This window comes from Oreochromis aureus, linkage group 10, assembly GCF_013358895.1.
Source record: "Oreochromis aureus strain Israel breed Guangdong linkage group 10, ZZ_aureus, whole genome shotgun sequence".
Classification (NCBI taxonomy): domain Eukaryota; kingdom Metazoa; phylum Chordata; class Actinopteri; order Cichliformes; family Cichlidae; genus Oreochromis; species Oreochromis aureus.
The window spans coordinates 4,683,587-4,707,753 of record NC_052951.1 but is presented as its reverse complement, the minus strand read 5'-3'; the positions used below and the strand labels follow the sequence as shown (position 1 = coordinate 4,707,753).

The 24,167-nt window shown below is 38.1% G+C and overlaps 1 protein-coding gene across 1 annotated transcript in view; it reads right to left on the bottom strand.

Annotated features, from left to right (window-relative positions):
• Nucleotides 1-24,167, bottom strand: part of igsf9bb (immunoglobulin superfamily, member 9Bb) — a 141,844-nt gene that overhangs the window by 79,241 nt on the left and 38,436 nt on the right. Inside the window, exons 3-5 of the mRNA XM_039617960.1 lie at nucleotides 23,037-23,183; nucleotides 11,429-11,580; nucleotides 8,626-8,743 (exon numbers count right to left, since the gene is read on the bottom strand). Coding sequence (XP_039473894.1) covers nucleotides 8,626-8,743; nucleotides 11,429-11,580; nucleotides 23,037-23,183 — 417 coding nt within the window. The remainder of the gene's footprint in view (nucleotides 1-8,625; nucleotides 8,744-11,428; nucleotides 11,581-23,036; nucleotides 23,184-24,167) is intronic.

The window sequence follows — 24,167 nt, the reverse complement described above, 5'->3', positions numbered from 1 at the left end:
TTCCTGTCAGCTGAATTGTGAGTTGTCATGCCGAAATGTAGAAACGAGCATGGTGTACTTTATGTAATGATGGCTTAACATGTGCATCAGACACATTAAAGACTTAAAGATTGATGAAGGCTACAGTTACAGTTTTTTAACTGGCACTTAAAACCACAAAGCATTAATCATATATCATATGTCTACAGAACAAATATTGATTATGTAGGAATTAGTTGACATGCGCTGGTTTGGGGTCACATTAGGTTATTTCTGGCCGTAGACTCTAATGCATGGATTAACACAACCACCTCTACTCTGAATTCTTAATGTCGCTGCAGACCTCAGAGCCATGTCACATACTTATTTTGCACTCAGTAAAGGATTATGAAAATTTATTGAGTGATCCTTGCTGTGCCAGATGGATCCTCGTTGCAAGCATGGATGTGTTCACACTGCGATTTGCAATCATTTCCTCCCTCTGACCATAACCAGATCTATAATCACACTGTTTTATCTGGAAATACAGTATTTACTGCTTTCTGCTAGATGTAGTAGTAGTAGTGTGGAGTAGGTATTAGGATTTGTTATTTATTATTATGAGTCCTTAAAAATGTGACAATATTACTCAAAACAAGATGTGATGTAAATGTAAAAAGTCTGGGGTCATTTAATGTAGAAGACCTCATTTAAATATGTCTACTGTGTCTGAAGTGACAAAAAGCTGAATTTACTAAAGGTTAATGAAGTAATGAAGAAAAACTTGCTACCAGTCCCACCTGAGCACCTTTATATGCTGATGAGCTACAATATGCAGAGCTAATTATGTTTTTTATTTATGCAAAACAAAACAGCTAATTCACATAGTTTCCCAATGAACTGGAAATCTGTTAAAAAGAATCAGAATAATGGAGTTTATTTTGTGTTTATGAGGGATTGTCAAACCTGCAGTAAAAATACTTCTTCATTATTGTCGTTATTATTATATACCAGTTCATGTTGATTTGTGATTTGACGCTATAAACATGAAACTGAATTGAATTATTTATTTTCTCTAGAAAAGAGAAGCTGACACATGAACCGACCTGTAGGTTGGCAGAATTACTTTACACATCATTATATTTAGTAAAACATGTATTTTTATTTCAGCTGAAAAATTATTCATGTATTATTTGTTATGAGTCTTTATGGTTACAGAGTTTAACATTACATGCACTGTAAGAACTCTTTCAACCATTTCTATTGGAGCTTAAAGCTTCAGCAGTATGAGCTATTGCTTACTGAAAAATACAGTTTATTGTTTGTATATAACTTTATGTTTAGTAAGACATTCATAGTATAATGCAGCATAATGCAATCATAATAATTGTACTTTAATTTCATTTGATAGCTGTGCTTTAGATTGTTAAGGACTGAAAGGTTCAGCAAAGAGTACAGACAGTGGCTGACAGAGCTGAAGAAACAGAACAGTACCTTGTCAGCAAATTAACCCTTCCCTTTGAAATCTCTGTAATATGAAAACCATAAAATCAACCTACTAATATTACACAGACCATCAAATACAGACAAAAGAACCCCCACCCCAACCCAGCATCTACACTATAACAGCTGCTTTGGAATAACCTTTGACTTTCTCCTAATGATGCACGTCTACACACACACACACACACACACACACACACACACACACACACACACACACACACTTATGAATGAATTTCCACTTTGTTCATAACTTGGCTTCATACAAGGATGGACTTTAAAGAATGTCACCAACATGCACACACACATGCGAACACACAGACACACTCAGAGCCAGTGTTGCAACTAAAAACTGCTAGTCTCATATGTTAGTTCTGATCTGTAGCCCACAGCCTGATCCTTTAACAGGCATAGCATTTCCATCTGCCAGGCCCTGAGCAGGACAACCACGATTAGGCCTGTGCTGGCTCACTGTGTTGTTGGTGTTTGAGTGGGGGTGTGTGAGTGAGTGTCTGTTTGTGTGGGTGCCAACACGCCCTATTTGGAACCAGCTGAGTGCTGGAGATTTGTTGGCACAGGAGTCTTTTAGCTGATCTGCTGCTCAGTGGCTTTCCAGGAGGGCTTCTATTAATCCATCTCTACCATAAATTATACAGGATGGGTCAAACAACCACTCGGCCCGTGTTTTGGTGCTTAGTCACAAAGAGAAACGTGATCTCTGTGAACATTGTGCCTGCCTGTTTTGTGATAAATAAAAACTACTAACAACCACCATATGAAGTGAGAAAACCCATTTCATCCAGCAGATTTGATGAACGCATGAGGTCAGTAAAAAATATTAAAAACAAGATAACATAATGTTGTCTGTTAGCCACTCATTTCTGTCTGTAAAGTCACACACAGAGGAGTTAATCTGAACAATTACAGAAGTCAGGGTCCGTTTTAGAAACCACTTGGATGACATACTTTCATTAGTTAGCAAATAATTATTATTTCATACCATAAAATTTATTCCATCCATCCATCCATTCGCTTATCCTTTTCAGGGTCGCGGGGGGCGCTGGAGCCTATCCCAGCTGTCATAGGGCGAGTGGCGGGGTACGCCCTGGACAGGTCGCCAGTCTGTCGCAGGGCTAACATACAGGGACAGACAACCATTCGCACTCACATTCACACCTAGTGGCAATTTGGATTATCCAATTAACCTATCCCCTCAAAACTGCATGTCTTTGGACGGTGGGAGGAAGCCGGAGTACCTGGAGAGAACCCACGCAAACACGGGGAGAACATGCAAACTCCACACAGAAAGACCCCGGCCTGATGGTGGAATTGAACTCAGGACCTTCTTGCTGTGCAGCAACAGTGCTAACCACCGTGCCACCGTGCTGCCCTAATTTTTATTCAGGAACTAAAAATTCTATAATGTAAAACACATATATTCAGTTGTTCTGTTAGTCATAAGGGGTCATCATAGCAGATAGTTCTGCATATTATATATTTTTGATTTTGCAAACTTTTTATGCCGAGTCTACCAATTCAGAAACTAAGAACTCTATAAAGTTTAGAAGTTTAGACGACTGTTAAATGGAAAAATTATATACTTAGAAAAGTCATTATAGTTGTTCATTAAATGGACTTGAATGTCTATACCACCTTTCAAAATACACAACAATTGTTGCAACATAAAAATAGTGCACTTGATAAAAAAGTCTAACAGTAACCAAGATCTAGTTTGTCATAGGGGCCCATGAGAAACTTATCAGTAATATCCTGTTAGCTGCTCAATATTTGTGCTTTTTCTTTGTCCTTCTTTTGTTCAGACACACCAGATAATTTGTTACACAAAACCACCTGGGATCTTCGGGTCCAAAGTAGGATTGTCACAAGAACCTTGTATTGGTGAGAGCTGTGTCAATAATGCACAAATCATAATATCATAGTAACTGTGAAATAATTCTATTTGTATGTTTTGTACAGTTATGTTTACAGATCTCTGACCACACCTGTGCACTTATATATTGATTTATAAGTCAAAAAAAGAAAAAAACACCTTAAAGAAAATTTTGCATAAAGGATAAACACTATTTTTATTATGCTGCATGTCATGCATGAAACAATGGCTTTGGCTTCATGCTGTTCTAGTTCACTTCCCACATAGCTAAACCTATATCATTAACAGCCTATATACAAGCCAATATACTTGGCTTGTGAGTAACCTGTTGATGGCATAGGCCCTACTAAACCAACAACTCATTCACCTTTCCAGTTGATTTTTTCCCCCACTAGAGACCCCAGCGACTGTAGTAAAATGTATTCCAGGAGCCACTGAAGCGACACTGAAGTACATTTGAACCTGCTGGCTAGGGATAGCATAGATTTGATAAGACTGCAATTCAAATTGGCAGTAATGACAACTGGTTGTGTCAAACGGTGACTAAAACTAACCTCATCTTATAGCCTCTGACGGTGAAGTCATCTCTGTGCTCTGAATGTTCAATATCATTGATCACAATATTTTACTATAGAGAACACACCATTGATATTAAATGAATTGTGCTGCAGTGGCTTGAATTGTATCTACCTGATAAGATTCCAATTTGTGCATGTAAGTGGGTAGTCTTCTTCATATACAAAAGTCAGTCATGGAGTCCAGAATTGGATTTAAAACGCATACAAACTCTTCAATAATCAGTCATATCATCACATCATCATAGTGCCTAACAGAATACTTTGGCTTACTTGTTGTTCCCAGAGTTTTTAAAAATGGGAAGCAAAGTCTTCAGCATCAGGTTGCTCTACTGCAGAACCAGCTCCCAATTTGGATTTGATAGACACACTCTCTCTACATTTAATACTAGGCTTCAAACCTTCCTTTTTGATAAAGCACATAGTTAGGGCTGGATCAGATGAATCTGAATCCTCCCTTAGTTACTCTGCAATAGGTCTAGGCTGTTGGGGGCTTCCCATAATGCAATAAGCATTTCTTCTATCTTCACTCCCTGTGTGTGTATACACCTCTATTGTTCAACTCTGGTTCTCTCTCCTATAGTTTGACTTTTGTCCCCTAGCCTCTCTTCTCCTACTATTTGACTATCTCCAAATACTTTGTTGGTGTGTCTTTCTTATATTGTGGGGTATTTTAGTATAAAGCACCTTCAAGTGGCGGTGGTTGTGAATATAAATTGAAGTAAATTGAATTAATCTGTTGAAAAGTCAATGAAAATGGTTCAGTTAGAGATCAAGTCTCAATTTCCTCAGTTCAGTAGTGGTCAGATTATGTCCATTCAACAGTTGGGAAGTGATCTTTAAATTATATGACCTGGCATGCTGTGGTTAGCGTGTTATTATCTTTCCTCTTTGGTCAGACAAATCACCTCTGAAGTTGCTGCAAAGTCACACATTTAAAGGGTATTTACTTTTCATTTCCAGAAGAAAAATACCAGCGACATTGAGAAGTGACGTGTATGATGGGAGACATCAGAGACAATTAACGATTAATTTGGTAAATATGTGATGATTTTGTGGTGGAGCCTGGACTGAGACAGACGAACTGCTTTATATAGAGAAGTTGACATTTAATTTAGAGCCAGAGTCAAAAAAAGCATCCACTCATTCTTATTTCTTTATCTCAGCTCAAATGTTCCTGATGTACCATGTACTTGTAAGACGTCCCTGAACTAATTTAAGCATTGTCTTTCTACTCTCACTCCTAAACACACTGCAGCATCATACACTATTTAAATTCTACTCTGCCTGGTGTGTTCATATGAAAGTGATAGCATGCTTGAGGGAGCAGCCTGCTGCTATCAAAAAGGTTGTGACTGTTTTACACCAGGCAGAAGACTGATTTAGATGAACACATTTTAAATTAGGGCAAACTTTTACATTATTAGCAATGCTAGCAGCACGCCTCAGTGAATAGAAAAGTGTCTGTTAATCCCGCAGCATGATACTGCTCAATTATCTCAGCAAAATGCAAATTTAGATATCCTTGTTTGACCTTAACATCAAAATACCTAAAACAGCTGTGAACTTTTAGGGCATGGGCCCTTGGTGGGGTTGGGTGGAAAGTCTGTGGTGTCTGTTACATGAACATTCACAACTGATACTTTCGGTCCTGTGGGTTGGGGAGAGGTCGTCTGTGGATGTATGTATGCTATAGTTTATGTTTGTGTTATGTCAGTGAGATTGCACAAAAGGTGGGTAGAAGACACGCTTCTAGTTACTCAGTTTTATCAACAGTTGAGTATCAGGAGCATCATTACTCATGTTCTGCTTGCATATTCAAGTTTCCAGCCAAGACTTTAAAAACCTACTTCGTCTAAATATTAAAGCCATATTGCAATGCAGGGATGCAATCAATATTGGCTGGCTGTGATCTTTACGTCCTCAGACAGGACTGCATTAAAATCAAATATGATTCTGTGATTGAAATAACTGCCTGGGCTCAGAAACACTGCGAGGAATCACTGTATGTGATCTCAGTTTGGTGTGCCATCCATGAATATAGGGTTAAAGGTCTTTCATGCAAAGAAGACCTTATATGTGAACATGATCCAGAAACTTTAACTTCAGAAACCAAACTTGATTAAAAATGGACTTAGGCAAAGTGAAAAACTTCTCTCGTCAGACAAATTGAAATGTAGAGTTTTTGTTGAAGAACATGCATGCCAAATGTTCTGGATAAAAGAGGAGAGGGACCATCCAGCTTGTTATCAGGGCTCAGTTCAAACGCCATGCATCGAGTACATGAAGGTTTAAATTAAGCAACTTGGATAACTGCAAAGGCACCATCAATGCTGAAAAGTTTAGACAGGTTCTAGCGCAATATATACGCTCATCCAGATTACAGCTTTTCTGGGAGGCCTTCCATATTTCTGCAAGACAATACAAAACTATACTGCATCTATTAGAGCAGCATGGCTTTGTAGTGGAAAGCCAGGGTGCAAACTGACCTCCCTGTAGTCCGGACGTCTCACCAATCGAAAGATTTTGGTGCATTTTGAAATGAAAAATATGACAAAGATGACCCAGGAGTGTTGAGGAGTTAGAATCCTCTATCACGCAAGAATGGGACATCATTCCTCTCCCAAAAGTCCAACAACTCGCCTCAGTTTTCAGATGTTTAGAGACCAGAGAAAACAAGAGGGGATGTGGAACAGTGATTTGATATGTTTTCATGTCAGCAAACTCAATTATGATATTATAATATTTGCATATTATCTGGTAACATGCTATTTACTTATGTGATTATTTCTGAAGCGACATTTTAAACAAAAATGGTGAACCTAGAAATTCTCATCTTTCTTTAGTTGCTGCTCTCTCCAATAGAATCTACACACATTGAAATGTATGAATATTCAAACACTGGCGTGATCACAAACTCACAGTTAAAACACCAGCCTCTATAAAGTAATATCACTTTATCTTTAAAACCAGACAGCGAATTCAATTCAAAAATAGATCTGTCTGCCCCAAAGTCATATTTTTAAATTCTCAATGTAATGTATTTGTGCTGAGCCTCTGCATCTATGAGAGCAGAGCAGTTTTCTCCAGCAAAGCAGCCATAGACTGACCATCATTAAACTGTCTGCTGCATTTCAAAGGCAGTAAAGGGAGCTGACGTGATTGGCCATTATGGGGGCCCATCCAAACTCCACCTGCTGAGATCACATTTACCCCCACATACCCACAGAAATGGATTGATCCTGCTTCCCTGGTGGAACGGGGCTATTTTTAGCAAAAGTAGCATATGTACCATAGTTTTCTGTGCGATGTCATGATCTACTAATATGCAGTGACAGGAGAAAACAACCCAGAATGGTAATGAAATTGTGAAAGGATCAACATGGCAAGTATGTGTCATAAACAGCACTGAAAAGCGACGCATGCAAATGTTTAATATACCCAAATAGACACTCACTGTTAGCTCAGAAGGTATGTTGTTATCTGTCTGTGGCTGTGGGGGACGGTTTTGCATAGAAAATGGTGCAGAGGTTTAGGCTCTGAGATGAATGACCAACACATTTGGCTGGTTTTGCAATGTGCTTAGTTTCTGTGTGTGACAGGTAACAGAGGGGGACGTGTGCTTTTGGACTGAAAATGTCTCACAGTATGACCCTGATGTTTTCTAAAAAAAAAAAAAATAAAAGGGGAAAATCACAAATCACAATCTTGCAGGAGCATTTTCCCCACATCTGATACTACCTAATGAATCCTGTTCTGACAGTTCTCAGTGAACTTTTAAAATATGCTAGAGCTAACAGATGTGCGTCAGTGTGAAGTTGCAAGTTTTACTGCAATCTGGCTCTAAATTTATTGAAAAATGATTCATCGCCAATGGCAAGTCCATCCTAACAATTTGGGTGAAAAGATAAATTTGTGTAATAATTCTTCAAATATCCTTATCATTTGTATTCTGATGGTGTGCTCGCTTTTGTCTTCCCAATACTATAGGCACAGCTGTTCCAATTCCCAGTGTTTTAGAGCTTCATGACCTGCTCTCTTCAGTCTAGTCAGCTCATCGTTGTTTAGACTGTCTTACTCCTGATACGTCACTTAGCTCTGAATCCATATTTCCCTACTGTGCTACTTAGTCTTGAACTTGAAACTTGAATTAGCAGATGGACAAGCCACAAATCTACCTAAGTATTATCTAAATGTTACTTTCAGGGCAGAACACGGCTCAAGCAAATCTGACCTTTTATATACATTGGTTACCACTGCCACTAATCTACTTCAATGTTATACTAATTACTTTTACTTTTTGCTGCTTCCTTATTCCCAAAGAGTCGCTTCAGCAGGAAGCTCTGTGTGTGTGATTTGGATTTTTACTCCACATGCCCTAACGCAACCCTAAATGGGATTTGTGTCTTCTTTAAAGACTAAATCAGGGATCTTTTTATGCAAATGTGTAAACCACTACACTATGGAGCCACAATGGTTCTAATATTTCCACATCCTAAAATGTTACCAAGTTTAACAATTATGACTGACGTTCATTGTGGTGTGAGATGTTTGAACTCGTCTATTTAAAAACATTCCCTGTAAAACTGAAAAAAACAAAAAAACTATCTACTTTTCATAACTCCTTATGAAATCACCAAGGGAAGTACCACAGGACAGAATGAAGATGCAATATTGGAAATCCTTAGAATACCTTACCTTGTACTAGCAGCCGTGTGGTGTGAATAGCCTCTCCCTGGGGGCTGAAGGCTCGACACATGTAGGCCCCCCGATCTTCCCGGGTGATGGATAGCACCGTCAAACTCCCATCGGACACCTGAGCACACACACAAACATGTAACTGAATAAAACCCAGAAGACAAATAGTTTGTTGTAACGAGCCCCCTCCCTGAGCCTGGTTCTGCCGGAGGTTTCTTCCTGTTAAAAGGGAGTTTTTCCTTCACACTGTCACCAAAGTGCTTGCTCATAGGGGGTCATATGATTGTTGGGTTTTTCTCTGTATGTACTATTGTAGGGTCTACCTTACAATATAAAGCGCCTTGAGGTGACTGTTATTGTGATTTGGCGCTATATAAATAAAATTGAATTGAATTGAATGAATAAATTGAATTAATGCAGTCACAGTACAGAAACAAGACAATCTTAAGTGTTAAAAGCAGCTAATCAATTAAAGTCTTTGAATTTGGTTGTAAAAGTGCCAAGGATTTAGACCCATTCGAGATCAGGAAGTAGCTTCCTTTGATTTTGACTCGGTCTTCTAGGTCCTTCGAGCAGTATGTTGTGTTATGCAGTGTGGTTGTTAAACATTTCCCTTTACAACCAAACCTCTTATAGAAGCAAGTCTTGCTAATTGGCAACCATTTACAAATGCCTCCAAGCACTTACTTGAGCAGTTAATTTGAGCTTCCATCTAAATTAACTTTAATCTCAGCGGTCACCAAGAACAAAAACAAGAATAATGGGTTAACACAAAAAATGAAACACTTTGTGTGAAAAAAAGGATTTTTCCAGGTGAAAACTCTTTTCTGAGTGAGACCTGGCCAGAGGGCAGCGAGGTGTTTGTTATAACAAAAAATGCCTGCAACCAACATCATCTGCCAGGTAGTATGTTTACTTGCAGACCAATCCCTGTTATTTATTGCGTGTTTTTTATTCCCATATCCGTGTATGATTCCTATAATATCCAGGTTGCTGACCACATACAGTTTAATTTTATGTGCTTCCTTAGTTCCTAAGACAGAAAATATCAGTGTGAAAGTTTTGTATTTGGGGGTGGTCTGGTCAGACACTCAATAACCTCAGCAATAACAAAACACCAAATAAAAAGGTCACTAAATCAGACGCAGTAACTGCAGAACCCATTTTTGGAAAATGACTTTATTTTTTCCCCATCGTCGCTGTCTTGCATAAAACCTACTGAATCACTGACTTGAGTTGAGGACATATCAATTTATTTTTTCCTAATTTTTGGCACCCCTCCACCTGCTGGAAATCTAGGCAACCACAACCATCCCTGGGAGTTTCATTTTACAGCCCATTTCCTCAGTGGAAACCCAAACATCACCACATTACCACTTATTTTGTTAAATTAAAGCAATGCTCACCACCCAGATCTGTCTTCAGAGGTTTTTCTCCTAAATCAGATCAGAGTGCAGCCACTCATATCAAAACCAAATTGTTATTCAGATTAAAATCTCTCCCACATCTTTATGTTAGAACATGCTCACGGTTTACGGTTGTTATCAGTCTAAAACAGGCCAAAGTATCGTGACTAACTTGGGAGAAAGCTGCTGCCTGAGAGAGGGACAAATTTATATGTATAACTCTCCTGTGAACAAAGCTCAGTCACCTAAATAATTGATCTAAACTGAGGGAGTCATTCCCATTCTTGCAGGATTCAGTACTGTACAGCAACAAAACGATCACAAAAGGCTTCTTTTTAAATGAAAATAAAATTCTGTTACATTATGTGTGAATGGAATAATGGTTACTGAGAAAAACTCACTGTGCTTGAACACACAGCGAATCTTATAATCTCTGATTGTTGAAAGTAGTAAGGAAACAAGGAGTCAAGCTGAGGAGTTGTCTGTTAATTGAATGTTGCCATTTTAAATGCTGATCTCTCAATCTAAAGACTGCAAACGCATTTATTCAACCTGAGAAGTTAAGTCACAACAGCCTGACCCGAGATGCTGTTACAGCTCAAAACATCTTTTAAGTGACCAGTGTGAGACAATCAAGGAAGCAACAGACTTTCACCAGAGAGGTTTTAAATGTTATTCCTCTCCAGCAGACCTGCAAGCCAGCCCCAGGCTCCCTGCCATCAAACCTAGAGACATCTGAGGCTTTTCCTTTCTGATCATCTTTGCTTTAGATAAATGAATGCTTGTTGGGAAGCTTTTATTGCAGGCTAATGAGATGTCATCAACTTGAGTGACACTATCTTCTCTTCTCACCATCTCTCAGCCAGTGTGCTCAATGCCCCCCTACACACAAACACTCACAGTGAAGAGAACATGTGGGAGAAAACCATAACGTCTGCAATAGTCACTAGACTTCTGAATTTCTGAATTCTGCTCTGATGATTAAGACTATAAGACTAGACATCTGAGGAAGTATCTCTTGGCATTTTGTCCTTGTTTATATATGATGCTAAGAAAAGCTAAACTGAGCTAAGTGAAAGACCTTGCTCACTCAGAACTGGTAGAGACCAAATGTGGCGCTACAAAAACATTCAATATCAGACTTGTACTAAAACTTGACAGTAAATGATGGTGTAGCCCTGTATCAGCTACTGGTGTAAAGAAGCAACAGTTTGCTAACAAGTAAACTTTTACATATTTAACTGTGCGAGTCGGCACCTTGCTGGCAGACTTTGCATGATGAGGCCAGATGCTTTGTACAAACACAGCGGTCTCAGTGCCTGCAACTGTTAGTCTGAACATAGTGTGACTATAGTAACATATTTAATAAACATCTGATACGAATATAAAGTATTTACCTTATACTTGGCACTGCTGACCATGAGACTACCTTCCCGCAACCAGCTGACTGAGGGTTTGGGATTCCCAAAGGCTATACAGGTCAAAGTGATGCTCCCCCCCTCCTTGGCCTCCACGTACTGAGGTGGTGTATCTGTGAAAGTTGGGGGGGCTGAAGAGACAGAGAAGAGGTTGGAGAGGAAATATGAACAGTAAACTTAATAAAGGTAGGAAACATACACAATAAAACAAAGACAAACCTGCACAGCTGCTATTTTCTCCAGCAGATTCCTTCTTATAAAGAATGAATAGAAATAATCTATTGTGATGTGATAAAAGTCAAATAAAATCAGCGGCTACCAGTGAAAGTGGTGGTGAAAAGTCAGAAATCAAAATAGGGGAAAGTACTTTTTCATGGAACTGTTTAAAAACAATTTACGAATTTCTAAGTTGTTGTTGTTTTTGCATATTTGTCACACTTGATCAATAGTATTGGACAAAGATTACCTGAGTAAATACAAAATGCATTTTTTTCATGTATTAAGGGGAAAAAGCTATGTAAAGTCTGCCTGGCCTTATGTGAAAAAGTAATTGCCCCCCTTATTATCCTTGTTATATCATGAATTAACTGATTAACCACATTTTTTTGAAAAGCTAAGTTTAGTTTCACTAGCCACACACAGCCCTGATGACTTGATTATGGACAGACCTGTCGAATCAAGAAATCACTTAAATACAAAGTGAAATAGGCTCCAAAGAATCTCAAGAACAAATGAGAAACAAAGTCAGTGACATCCATCAGTCTTGGAAGGGTTTCAAAAGCTTTGGGATACTAGCATGGAGATGCTTTGGAATGATCCTAAACAGGGTATTTTGTATTTATTTGGGTAATCTTCTTTAAGTGTTACAAATAAATAAATAAACTGCAACAAAGTTGACATTTTGTCATAAAACTGTTGAATTCAGAGATATAAACATACAGTTTTTAAAGCATAATATTTTTACAGTAAGAAATCCATTACTGCAGATTAAAGTGGGCAGACTGCAAAATAACTGTTCAATGGAGGTTTCAGTAATTTCTTGCAGTGTGTGTGTTATCTAGAAAGGTCTACAATTAAAGCAGGTGATGAGTGGCTAAACAATGAAGACTTCTGCTAACCATATTCATGTAAGCTACAGTCCTCTGCTGCTGGGGTCTTACAATAAAGAAGGGAGAGTTGCAGGACATGGACATTTTCTAAAGGTTCTCACCTTTTTGGTCACTTTTTCCATATTTTTGTCTCCTTCAGCTTTTACAGTTTTACAGTTTCTGAACTTATAAGGATCCTTTAAAATCCTAATGCATTTGACCCTAATGACAAATGTTAATTATATTCTTTGCATTTTGAGTCCCAACTGAGTGCTTACCATAGCAAAATGAAGAACTGAGGAATGAACAGGAAGAGAAAAGAAACAACTAAAGAACTGCTGTACAAAGATCAGTACACATCAGAATTCTGCATTGTTAGCTGTCAGACTAAGGGTTAGGGTTAGTTAGGGTTAGGGTTAGACTCAGTTAAGTTGGGGAAAAAATGTAATACTGTATTTAAACACAAACATTTTTAGAGAAATCTGTTTACATTTACTGGCGTTCTGATCTCTAAAACTCTGTTTGATCCCAGAATGCAGACCTCTTCACTTTTTGCAGACTTGAAGCAGACTGGGAGCAGCTTGACAATAGTAAGTTTTCTCCCAGATCTCCTAATACCATATCATTATGATATGAATACATTTACAAAAATCATCTAAATGTTGAAACTCAAAATGTCTCATTAGCAAACACATTTAGAGTCTCCAAACCCAATTAATGAAGTCCACAGAACTTACTGTAGAAGTCAGCAAATGAACTGGGACAAATTGGGACAAGGCTTGTGTATAAAAGTGTTCCTAGGAGCACAGTGACCCCAAAAACTGTCAAAGACATTTGAAAGCACCAAACTTCTTGGATGTCTGATCAAACTGTGTATCCAAACTTGCCCTGAATGATGGCTCTAACAGAGCTTCAGAAGCCCTCCCAGGAGGATAAACATTTAAGAAGCACACCATTAATCCTGCCTTCAGGGCAAACGAAAACCAGGTTTGGCTTTAAGAAAAGTCTGACTGTCCTTGAGGGGCCCACCCAAAGCCCAGGCCAAACCTTACAGAACACGTATACTTGCTGTTGAGAGACTTGAATATAGCTGTTCACAGGTACTTACTGAGGATCGACCACGACTTAAAAACAGAGAAACTGTAATTGCTGTCAGAGTTTCTAAATCTTGTTTGGTAGACATATACCAAGAAAGATAACACGCTCACGCACTCATAAGAATGCTATAAATGCATGAACATTTTAAAAGTATTAATGTTTTCAGTTAAAAAGTGAGATGCAGATTTGACAGTTTCTACAGTAGCAATGACTTATTAAATAAAATAAATGTGGTGACAGTTGATAAATTAATATTTTAACACAACTAAGCCATCTGAGCAAGATAAACTCTTAAAAAAAACCTTCCTTTCAGAGTTTTTATAAGTGTGATTTTTGTTTTTTAAGAATTAAACATCAGTGTGCCTGACATGGTGCATTTGGTTAATACCATTTTTTAAAATCCTCTTTAGCTCCGTTGCTGGCTAGAATACAAGGAGGGATGATCATACAAGACAACTGGCACATACTCCGACAGAAATACAGTTAAGCTGTGTTACAACTGCCCTGCCCCCACTGAACTCATGCCAATTACAGTCTATCCGAGTGCACATGTCAATATCGCTGTCAATGATTCCATGCAGATTTTGAGCATAATTCCTTTTTTGATATTCTCAATCTAATCACCTTAGGACTGAAGCTGATCTGCTTACATGCGTAATCTCTAGCATGTTATTCCATCTGCAGCTATGAGCCAGGCCATAGTGCTAATTCCATGTCTCACATTTTACCATGTCACACAGCTAAGACCGTGCAGCTTCCAGCCGATTTTACAGTTATGGAAACGCAGACTCCCGACCTCATTATATAGCTATATTTCCTTGTAACTAGTTGTCTTACTACTAGTTAAAATAAAGGGTGGATCAGTGCAACTGTACTGCTATGAAAGACTGCTGGATACTGCAGCTAACACTCAAAGTTGCTACCTATAAGCTAGGTACACATGAATCTCATTGCCAGTGCTGTTGTTATTTGCTCAACCTGTCAGTCGCTTTAATTTGGACTTTATTTGTGTGTATGAAAATACAGTAATATACACTAGTACATGAAAATAATATCACTTAAAGGTATCATTTTTGGTAAAGATTAGTGTATTAGTGTAAGTATTAGGGTAGGTGCATTGAATACAGACTGCATAGTGTGTGTTCTTTGCATACACATTATTGTACAGCATTTTCCACAGTATCACCGTTTGTGTTTTACATTTCTTCCTTTCTTTTGACAGGAAAACAGTTGGAGATAGTGGCTCCACTGAAGGAAAATTCTACTTCCCATAACCAACAGTAGCTTTTACAAAGCATTGCTTTCACAAGTCTTGGTTGATCAAATCAAGAGGACAAATATGATATTGTGACAGTTAGCTGGGCTATTTTACAAAAAGGCAGAAAAATATTGAATTATTTAGAATGTCATGTTTAGTTTTAAGCGATTTTTTGACAGATTTCTAAAATATTTGTGTTTTCTTAGCTGTGTTTTTGTTTGGGCAGTGGAGAAACAGAAGATTTTGAAATTCTTGGATAACAACAGCTCATGCCCCCATTCCAACGTTTTCTGTTATTTCTGCAGGGGTGCTTTAGAGCATTAGTAAGAGGGAGGTAGTCACAGGTTAACCACGCTCTGCCATGCAGTCCAGCAGGATGCTGTTCAAATATCATTGTGGAGCAAAACAGGATGAAACAAAAACAAACTGTTTTTGTAAACAAATCCTACGACGGACTAGCAGTGAAACCTAAAGGCTGTAAGTTGCAAATAAATTTCAATATGCAATATAAATGGCACAGCAGTGTGATAAACTGTTTTACCTCTTCTTCCGCCACTAACAATAACTAATTACTATAATAACTAATTGGTATACTGACTACAGTAGTTATCTATGAGTCAATTTTAAATTCTGCATTTTGTCTTAGTGGTTAGGACACTCCACTGGCCAGTAATCATGTGTGCATCTGCTTTTTGACTTTGACAGGGAGGAGGAACAGTTACCCCTTCATTCTGTTCTCCTCAAGGACCTTAAGAAGTGCTGAAAAGCACGTGCGAGGGTGCAAACTGGCACACAGACGAGAAAGGGAAAAGACATGTCAAAACTAAGAAGGGACAAGCAGGCAGAGATAAAGAAGAGCAAAAAATAAGAAAGACTTCATTAGACACAAAATAGAGATATTGGGTCTGGCATGTAGCATGCACTGCAAAGTGCTGCTGCAGAATGGTGTGCTTTTTCAAGAGGGAGGCAATGAAGACCAACCCTATAACATTTGAACCTTTTTTTATTTTCTTTTTTTGGTATCACCTTATCTGCATTTGGGCTTCAACATGACTGAAAGGACCAAAGAGTGCAGGAGTTTAAATCTTCTAAATGGAAAAAAGCCTTAATACAAGCAAGGTAAGGTTTTTCCCTGCTAGGTAACCTAAAATTTCACTCAATCATTCAAGCAGAAACTTGCATAATTATTAAACTGATTTTTACCAACACTTCCCATCTTGCAGCTGATGTCTCCACTCATACACTCTTTCAGGAATGCCGCTCTCAAGTGACAGAAGTTCACAGGAATGAAGGAGGCAATTTTACGGAACATCTCACCAGAAATCTAGAAACAGCGCTTCTGTCTTAATGTGCCAGTCCTGATGGCACTGAAGGCCACAGTGTGACAACCAAAAACCACAGATGTTTGACAATGGCAGTGAGAGGTGGAGTGCAAACAGAAGAACTATAATTAGAAGTTCTGCTTCATCTAGATGGTCAGTATAGCGCCGTGCTCCCAGTGTTCTTCATAAAGTTACTGGTCACACTTAAAACCCTTCTTCAATCAGCTTCACTGTCTAATGAGGTTTTTTGGGTTGGCTATTTATCTTCTTAGTTGGACGGTCAGAAGATTTGCATTTACTATAAACCAGCGTTTATGTCCGACTATTTTCATGGACCGGCCTTTAAGGTGTTGCAGATAAATACAACAAAATAAAACCAGTACCAGTACCAACAAAAAAAAAATGTAATCATAACACAGGAAAAGACCCAGGGAAACCGAGTTAACGATAAAAACGATAAAAAATAACGAGAAAACCAATAAAAACCCCGAAAAACATAAATTTCATGTCCAATCCTCAACTCTGGCAGCCCGGTACCAACTCGCAGAAAGGTATCGGTCCGTGACGGGTGTGGGACCTCTGCTATAAACCAAAGAAAAATTGTGCCTGTATTTGAGCCTGAGCCTGTAATGACAAAGTCAAATGTTTTACTTAACCTTTGTACTGTGTTCATATTTTTGTTATTAAGCCAATGTTAGCAGGTCTGATGGACCCAAATAATTGTGTTATTAAATCAAACATCATTACTTTACTTTTAAAGGCTAGCAATACCTTAGCAGGTAGAGCAGGTCCCCTACTAATCAGAAAGTTGGTGGTTCAACCCCTGGCTGCTACAGCCATGCCTCAGTATCCTCGGGGAAGATACTGAACCCAAAGTTGCTCTCTGTTCAGTGCATGAGTGTGTCTGAATTTTAGATAGAAAGCACTTAAGCAAAGAAATAAAGTGCTTGGATGAATGATGTTGTTTAAAGCACTTTGAGTGCTCAAGTGCAGCCGAAGTGTTACTGGTTTTTCGAACAAAATATATTTTAAAGAAATATAAGTGATAACAGAGGTATGGGTGGAGAAAAAAAAGTTTTTTTCCCAAAAAATATAAATGAAGCAAGGTTTCAGATCATTACTAATAAAACTAATATTACTTCTTTGATGTGAATTAGAAATGGACCCTAATTATGTCAGTGTATACAACTCAGCTACATTGAACAAATAAGACTATTTGGGCCAATCTTCACATTTCCTATTTCTCTTTATGCATATTTACCTAACATATTTTAAGGTGGTGGAGAAGTGATGGTAATTGACTTTATTTATTAAGGAAAAAAGCTAAAAGTATCTGGTCCTATATGAAAAAGTAATTGTTTACTGTTGGTGCAGTGGGGGAGCAGTGGGCCAGAGGCTTTGAGGCAGAGCTCTCAGGAGTGAGCATGAAGTTCAGATCCTTTGGATTTGCATGGAAAAGCTGTTCCACATCCTTTATATAGTACATATGACTGTAAACGGCAACCAAAAAAGTAAAGGGATTATTTTTCAAGCTATTAACTCGTGTTCACACATTGGCTAGGACGGTAACTTAATAGATTAAAAATATTAATAATAATTCAGTTGCTGTATTTTTAATCACATCAGGCCATTCTGAATGGCATAGCAAAAAGTATTTTGAGTGGTATTTAAACTAATTAAAGATATCAACACTACAGCAATAATTGTTACTTAATTTATTACAAGAGTGAATATAGAGAAAAAATGTATTTGATGGGAATCGAGGACCAGTTCCTGCAGAGAACCTGTTCCTTGGAAATGTACCAGTTCTACTTGCACTTGTGCTACTATCAGCTGATTTCAGTGGACGTGCTGGAGGAGGAAAGTAGTGGCACAGTCTACAGCATGGATATTTACAACACTTTAAATATTTGTTTTTATTGCACAAAATGACAACACTGCAATGGTAAAGTGAAAACTCAACCCAGAACAGAAACTGCATTATGTTGCTAACATAACTTTTGCTCTTTGCAATCATCTGCACAGACAGCATGCTAATGCTAAGCTAGCTAAGAACCCAGAGTGATGTTAGAGCTGAGTGAATGCCGACCCCAGCCCAACAGCCAGACGCTGAACTTCAACATGTAACAAACTGATGAGCAGTCAATGTTTCTACATGATCACGTTTCTAAAGTAGAATCACTGTCGCAATCGCTTTGAAGTCCCTTTATGCTGGTTTTTATCTTAGCTGTGTGTTCACACCTACTTACTGAGAGAAAGATTCTGTATGTGTGTCCTCAAAAGGCTAGGGATTTTTGTTTCTATACGTTTACATTATGAGACGATGCATTTCAGGTCATATTACAGAAATGCAGAAGTAATGTAACAAACAGTGTAACAGATAACCTCCTTTGAGTAATTAAGTAAGGTACTGCATTACTTTAAATAAAAGTGTTCTGTGTCGTATTTGTAATTCATTACTTTTTCTGAGTAACCACCCCAACACTGATCACAACAAAGAGAGGAAATACCTCCAGCATGTACAGACATTCGACTACACAGCATAATTTAATGAATGTAATCTCTTTGATATGCTGCTTAGTGATGGTTGTAACTCTCAAAGCAGAGCCAACGAGAACCCAATGAGAATCAGTAAAACAATCCATAAAGAATAGAATCAGTAACTGATGTTGATAATAGAATCAGAATCGCTAAATTCTTATCAATTCCCTTCCCTACTTATATCCTTCCTTATAAAGTCTGAACACCGAAGGCATCATCCAACTTCTAGTGACTGCATGTTTACATACGAATGTTCAGTGTACTCACTTTTGCAGAAATTAGTCTTCTAACTTCCAGCATATTTTAGCCACATACCATAATAACACATAGCATGGTACTATTTTTAAAATAACCTGGGTTTCTTTGTATAAGACTGTTGTCATAACGACCTCCACCAATACTGGCTACACCTAAACTGCTCTATCTTTTTCCTTCTTAGTGGAAAAACAAAGGAAACACAGTAACATATTCAACACATTAAAAGTATTTCATTTTCAAACAGCTTGACCACTTTAATAAATGTTCTATCTAAGAAAATGTAACACAGTCAACTTCAGCGCATCCACTTTGTGAAGCTTAGTTTTAGCAATATATTCTGGAAAACTGGCATCCTTGTCAGCTGTCCCCTGTACAACACCACTGACTGTCTGACAACAGCGCTGATCGGAGCCGTGTGGTTCATGCTTGGTACAGAGACAGGATGTTAACAGACAGTAAAGGAGTAACAGACGGAGAGAAAGGAGGCTGAGTTAGGAGCCTGAGGCTTCTAAACACTGCTGGGAAAGAGGATGGAGAACCAAGACAGAATAAACGCAATGCTGATGAGACTGAACTTGGGGGGTGGGGGACAGGGGCTGCAGGACTGTATCTGATCTGTCTGTTACCACAGCAACAAGCATCTTCATATGCTGTCTGATTAAGTGAGTTGACGAGTGCTAGAACTGCCACATGAAGGCAAGAATATTGTCATCTGTGAAGCCCTGTGAGTGTTAACACTCAGCTTGGTTTGTGTGCAGGAGTTTGTCTGGTATTCTTTTCTAGAAGCACAGCAAATCTGTGACACTGCTTGTACAGGAGGGGACGCAGTGCTCTGCTCAGCGACAACTTTTTCAAGTCAAGTTCTTACAAAAGAGCCACAGTGTAAACAGTCAGAAACCACAAATACTGTCAGTTGAACCACAACATTAACATTAATCCTGGTACAGCTTTACATTTTAACTCTTTTAAAGGGCTGAATTAAAAATCACTTTAGACAAGTAGAAATCTTGAACATCTTCTCTTTCTCAAATGTGAGGATTTGCAGGGTTTTTTCTATTACATCTTTGTAACACAGAAGGATATGTATGGCTTCTGGACTGTTGCCTAGGTGAAACTAGTAGTCTAAAGATTCATATCAGGTCTGCAAATTCTGACTGATTTGTTAGACTATCCTCTCATGAATTATAGCAGAACTGTATTTTAGCGATGCTCTATGGCTACTATAGGGAGCAGAAAGTGCTGTCCAATCAAATTTTTTTACCCTGAAATCTTCATGTTCATTACATATTATTTGAGATGTAATGTCTATTGCCTGGTACATTTGATATATGTATTAACTGGCTACTTGACCAAAAACCTGATTCAGCAATATTATCAAGTTGCTTACTGAGTTGCTTATAATTAGCAAAACCCTATGCAACCTTCAGCAGTGTTTATCTTTTGAAGTGTTCAGTGCCAGCCTTACGTTTCCCTCCTATTAGATTTTTTTTTTCCCTGCAGGGAAACCCTACTCCACCATTAGGCTAAGCACTGCTAAATCCAATTTAGTTGACTAAAACTAGACTAAAAATAAAAAAATTTAGATGATTAAATTATTAAATTATGATTAAACCTAAATAACATGTTAGCAAACACACTCTTAAAACTAAATGAACACTCGTGTCCAAATTAACAATGTTGTTGAAAGAGAGCTAGCATTAGAAAGAAAAGGAGCTTCTGTGAATTATCATTGTAACAAATAGGTTTTCTCTTACTGGTCATCTTGGCCAACATGTTTAATGTAGAATAGTTAAAGTGCAATGTCAGAGCGTTTTCATTAATTCCATCAGCACGTGAGGAAAGAAAACCCTGATAACCGACAGACGGCTTCAGCTCCTACAGTCTCTGCTTTAATAAAACAAGCAAGTTGATCTGCTGCAGGCTCAGCCAGCACTTTCAAACTAGTTGAGAAGGTGAGAAATCACTTGGTTGAATAAATTTACAAAGTTTAACCAGCTGTCTTTACTAATAGTACAGCTTCACATTATCTTTCAGCTGTGATTTGATTTATTTTTAATACATATAATAGCCTTCTTGTTAAATCAATGCATAGCCCTGTTTTTCTGAGTTTTTTAACATACAGATGAGGTAGGATGTTAAATATGACAGCTGGGATTGGCCCTGCCCCACCTGTAACCCTGATAAGGATAAGTGGAAGAGAATGCATGGATATGTTTAGATAGTTGTTGTTAAATAATTATAGATCAGTGCATAAATGTGTATATATATTAATGTAACAAGGGACTGCATATGTATATATTAGGCTGTAACCAGAACAAAACTATATCATGAAGTAATTAGAAGTAGGAATTAATAAGAGTACGCATCCTGGATGAATCACTTTTAATGATTTTCTTTTAACTGTGAAGCAGATATCTTTAATGACTAAAAAACAAGAATTGGTGCATAAGATAACATTTATTTTGGATTTTTTTTTATTAACACATGATCAAAAGGACAAATACTGCCTCAAATACATACACACACCCACACTAACATCTGGTTAAATGTCACCTTAACCAGATGTTTTTGGTAGCCATCAACAAGCTTCTTGCTGGATTTCATACTATGTGCCTCAGCATCCACAGACCCTGTTTTGTGATTTTACGAGGCCTTCCAATTTGTTATAGTACCTCTACCAAATGACTGTGGAATATTTAGTAGCAAGGACATTTCATGACTGGACTTGTTGCACAGGTCACATCCTATCACAGTATCATGCTGGAGTTCACTGAGCTCCTGAGAGCGACCTATGCCTATTATTGGTATATTTATGGGGACAATATGATCTTTTCTTCTATGAAATAACCAAATAGAATGACTGACTGTACCTTTAACCTCCTAGGACCTGGCGTCTACATATGTGGACATCACATTTTGGGTTGCCTAGACCAAAATACTCAATTTTGCTCTACAAGGGCCTGATATCCACTTACGAGGACATTACACTGCCACTGTTCTATCGAAATTTAAAACAAATGTCCTCTGATGTGGATCTCATTTCTAAGAAACAAAAATCAGGTTAAAAAAAAGCACCTTATTCTTTGTTTTTACATTCATCAGGTCCCAATCAGCCCAAATAGCAAAGAGAAATTAAAAATGCATGCCTTGAAAGAGTTCGGGTCTTAGGAGGTTAGAATAAAAGATTTAAAATTGATATCTTCAAAGTGGCTTATTTACAATAGTACTATACTTTATTAGGTTTACTTCTAACCCTTGTGTTGCATTAAAGATGTAGCACATGCAGCCTATTCACAGAATCTACATTATTAGGCATTTCAGCATCTGTTGTGCAAACACTCTTTTATGTGTTCAGTGCATCCACGGGCTAAGAAATAATAATGTAAAAGGCTTATCAATTTGCATTCATTATTTTGTGTCTTTGAGGGTTGATCTATTCAGTTTGTTTCTATTTCTGCTCAGTTTGTTTTTCCATTTCGTCCATTTGTGTCTCATTGTATCTCTGTAGTTTTGTCATAGTTGTTTTGACTACATTGTGTCTATTTTCATTTTTTTATGTGAGTCTTAGTTCCAGTTTGCTTTGCCTGTCTTTATGGTAGTTTTTTATATGTCTTTGTGTTAAGTGTGCATCCCTTTAGAAATGTTTTTCATATTTGTATATATATTTATGTTCAACTTGTTTCTTTTATTTCTGAGACATAAAGCAAAGCAGAATCATTTTTGTTACTCTGTCTGCCTTTGAGTTTGCTTTGTGAATGTCGTGACAGTCATTTGTATCAATTTGTGTTAAGTGTGCATCTTTCTTCAGCTCAAGAACAATTTGAAATCTTGGATTTCCATCGACTAGTGTAGTGCAACTCCTTCAAAGACTGTCAAAAAGTCTATATAAGAAGGTAATAATATATCACACATACACAACAAAGGTATGACTTTGTTCTACTTGTACTGTCTATTCAGTTATTGTTTCACACTGACTTTACACTGAACTGTCTGAATAATGCATGATGTCAGATGCTTCTTACCGTTGACAGTTAGATGCACCCAGCTGCCGTTGTGGAAGGTGTCATACTGCTGCTCCAACATCAGCACCTTACACTCATACCAGCCCTGGTCGTCTGAACGCACATCCTCTATCCGCAGGGAGGACTTGCCATGCAGACTGGCCCGGCCTGGCCAAGAGGCGAAGCAGGAAGGGGACACGGAGGAGAGAAGGATGGTTGGATTGAATTTCAAAAGGAAAATGAAGGAAAGGAAAGAAGGTGAGAGGTGAATGAAGAGAAGAGAGAAGAGGAACACCGAATGAATGTTAAAGCAACATCAGCCTTTGAACAACTCGGATATAAATATGCAGGGATCACATAGTGCTGACACTGACGTTCTCTAGACTTTAGTTTAGAGCCATTTCTAAACAAAGATACTACAGCACTGTTAATCTGCAAAATAACATGGAAGCAGAGCAACAAGTGCAATAGCTGTGTCTATCACTTACAGACAGAGCTAAAATTGTTGCTCCCACTAAATTGCCAGTTTTCAGCCAGTTACCAGATGTTGGGAGTCACCTCCTTCTCCTGGATCTGCACTGTGATTTGAGTGTCACAAAGACATACACTTTCTTCACAAATATTTTGACTTGTACGGTTTCCAAATGTTTTGACAGCTGAAATATTTTAATTTGCTTACAAACTGTTAGGCAAGTTTTGAAAATGTAAAATAGATCAAATTTTAGTCTGTGTGACATTTTCACACACTTTCCAAAATCATCCCAAGCAGGTATTCATTCATTCATTTATTCATTTCAATCTCTCTCTTTTTAGGGGTCACCTTTAGGGTCACAACCGCAGCAGAGCCCTGCCTCCATCTCAGCCTGTCCCTAGCATCCGCCTCTGGCACCCAGCACTCTTCATATCCATCTTCTGTAATGGTCCTGGGTTTTGAGTTTGCTTAGTCTTTTGTTCATTTCTTGCAGGTTATTAAGATACTAATCTTTAGTTTGGAGAGTCTTTGAGTTTTGTTATGTTTCTAATTCGTAGTTCTTGTTTAATTTTGTGTCCACTCTGTCTTAGGCTCTCCTTGCTGTGTCCTCCCCTACATCCCCGGTGTGTTGTCTATAATGACACTCTCTTTCTCTTCCCCTCTTGCTCTCCCTCTCTCTC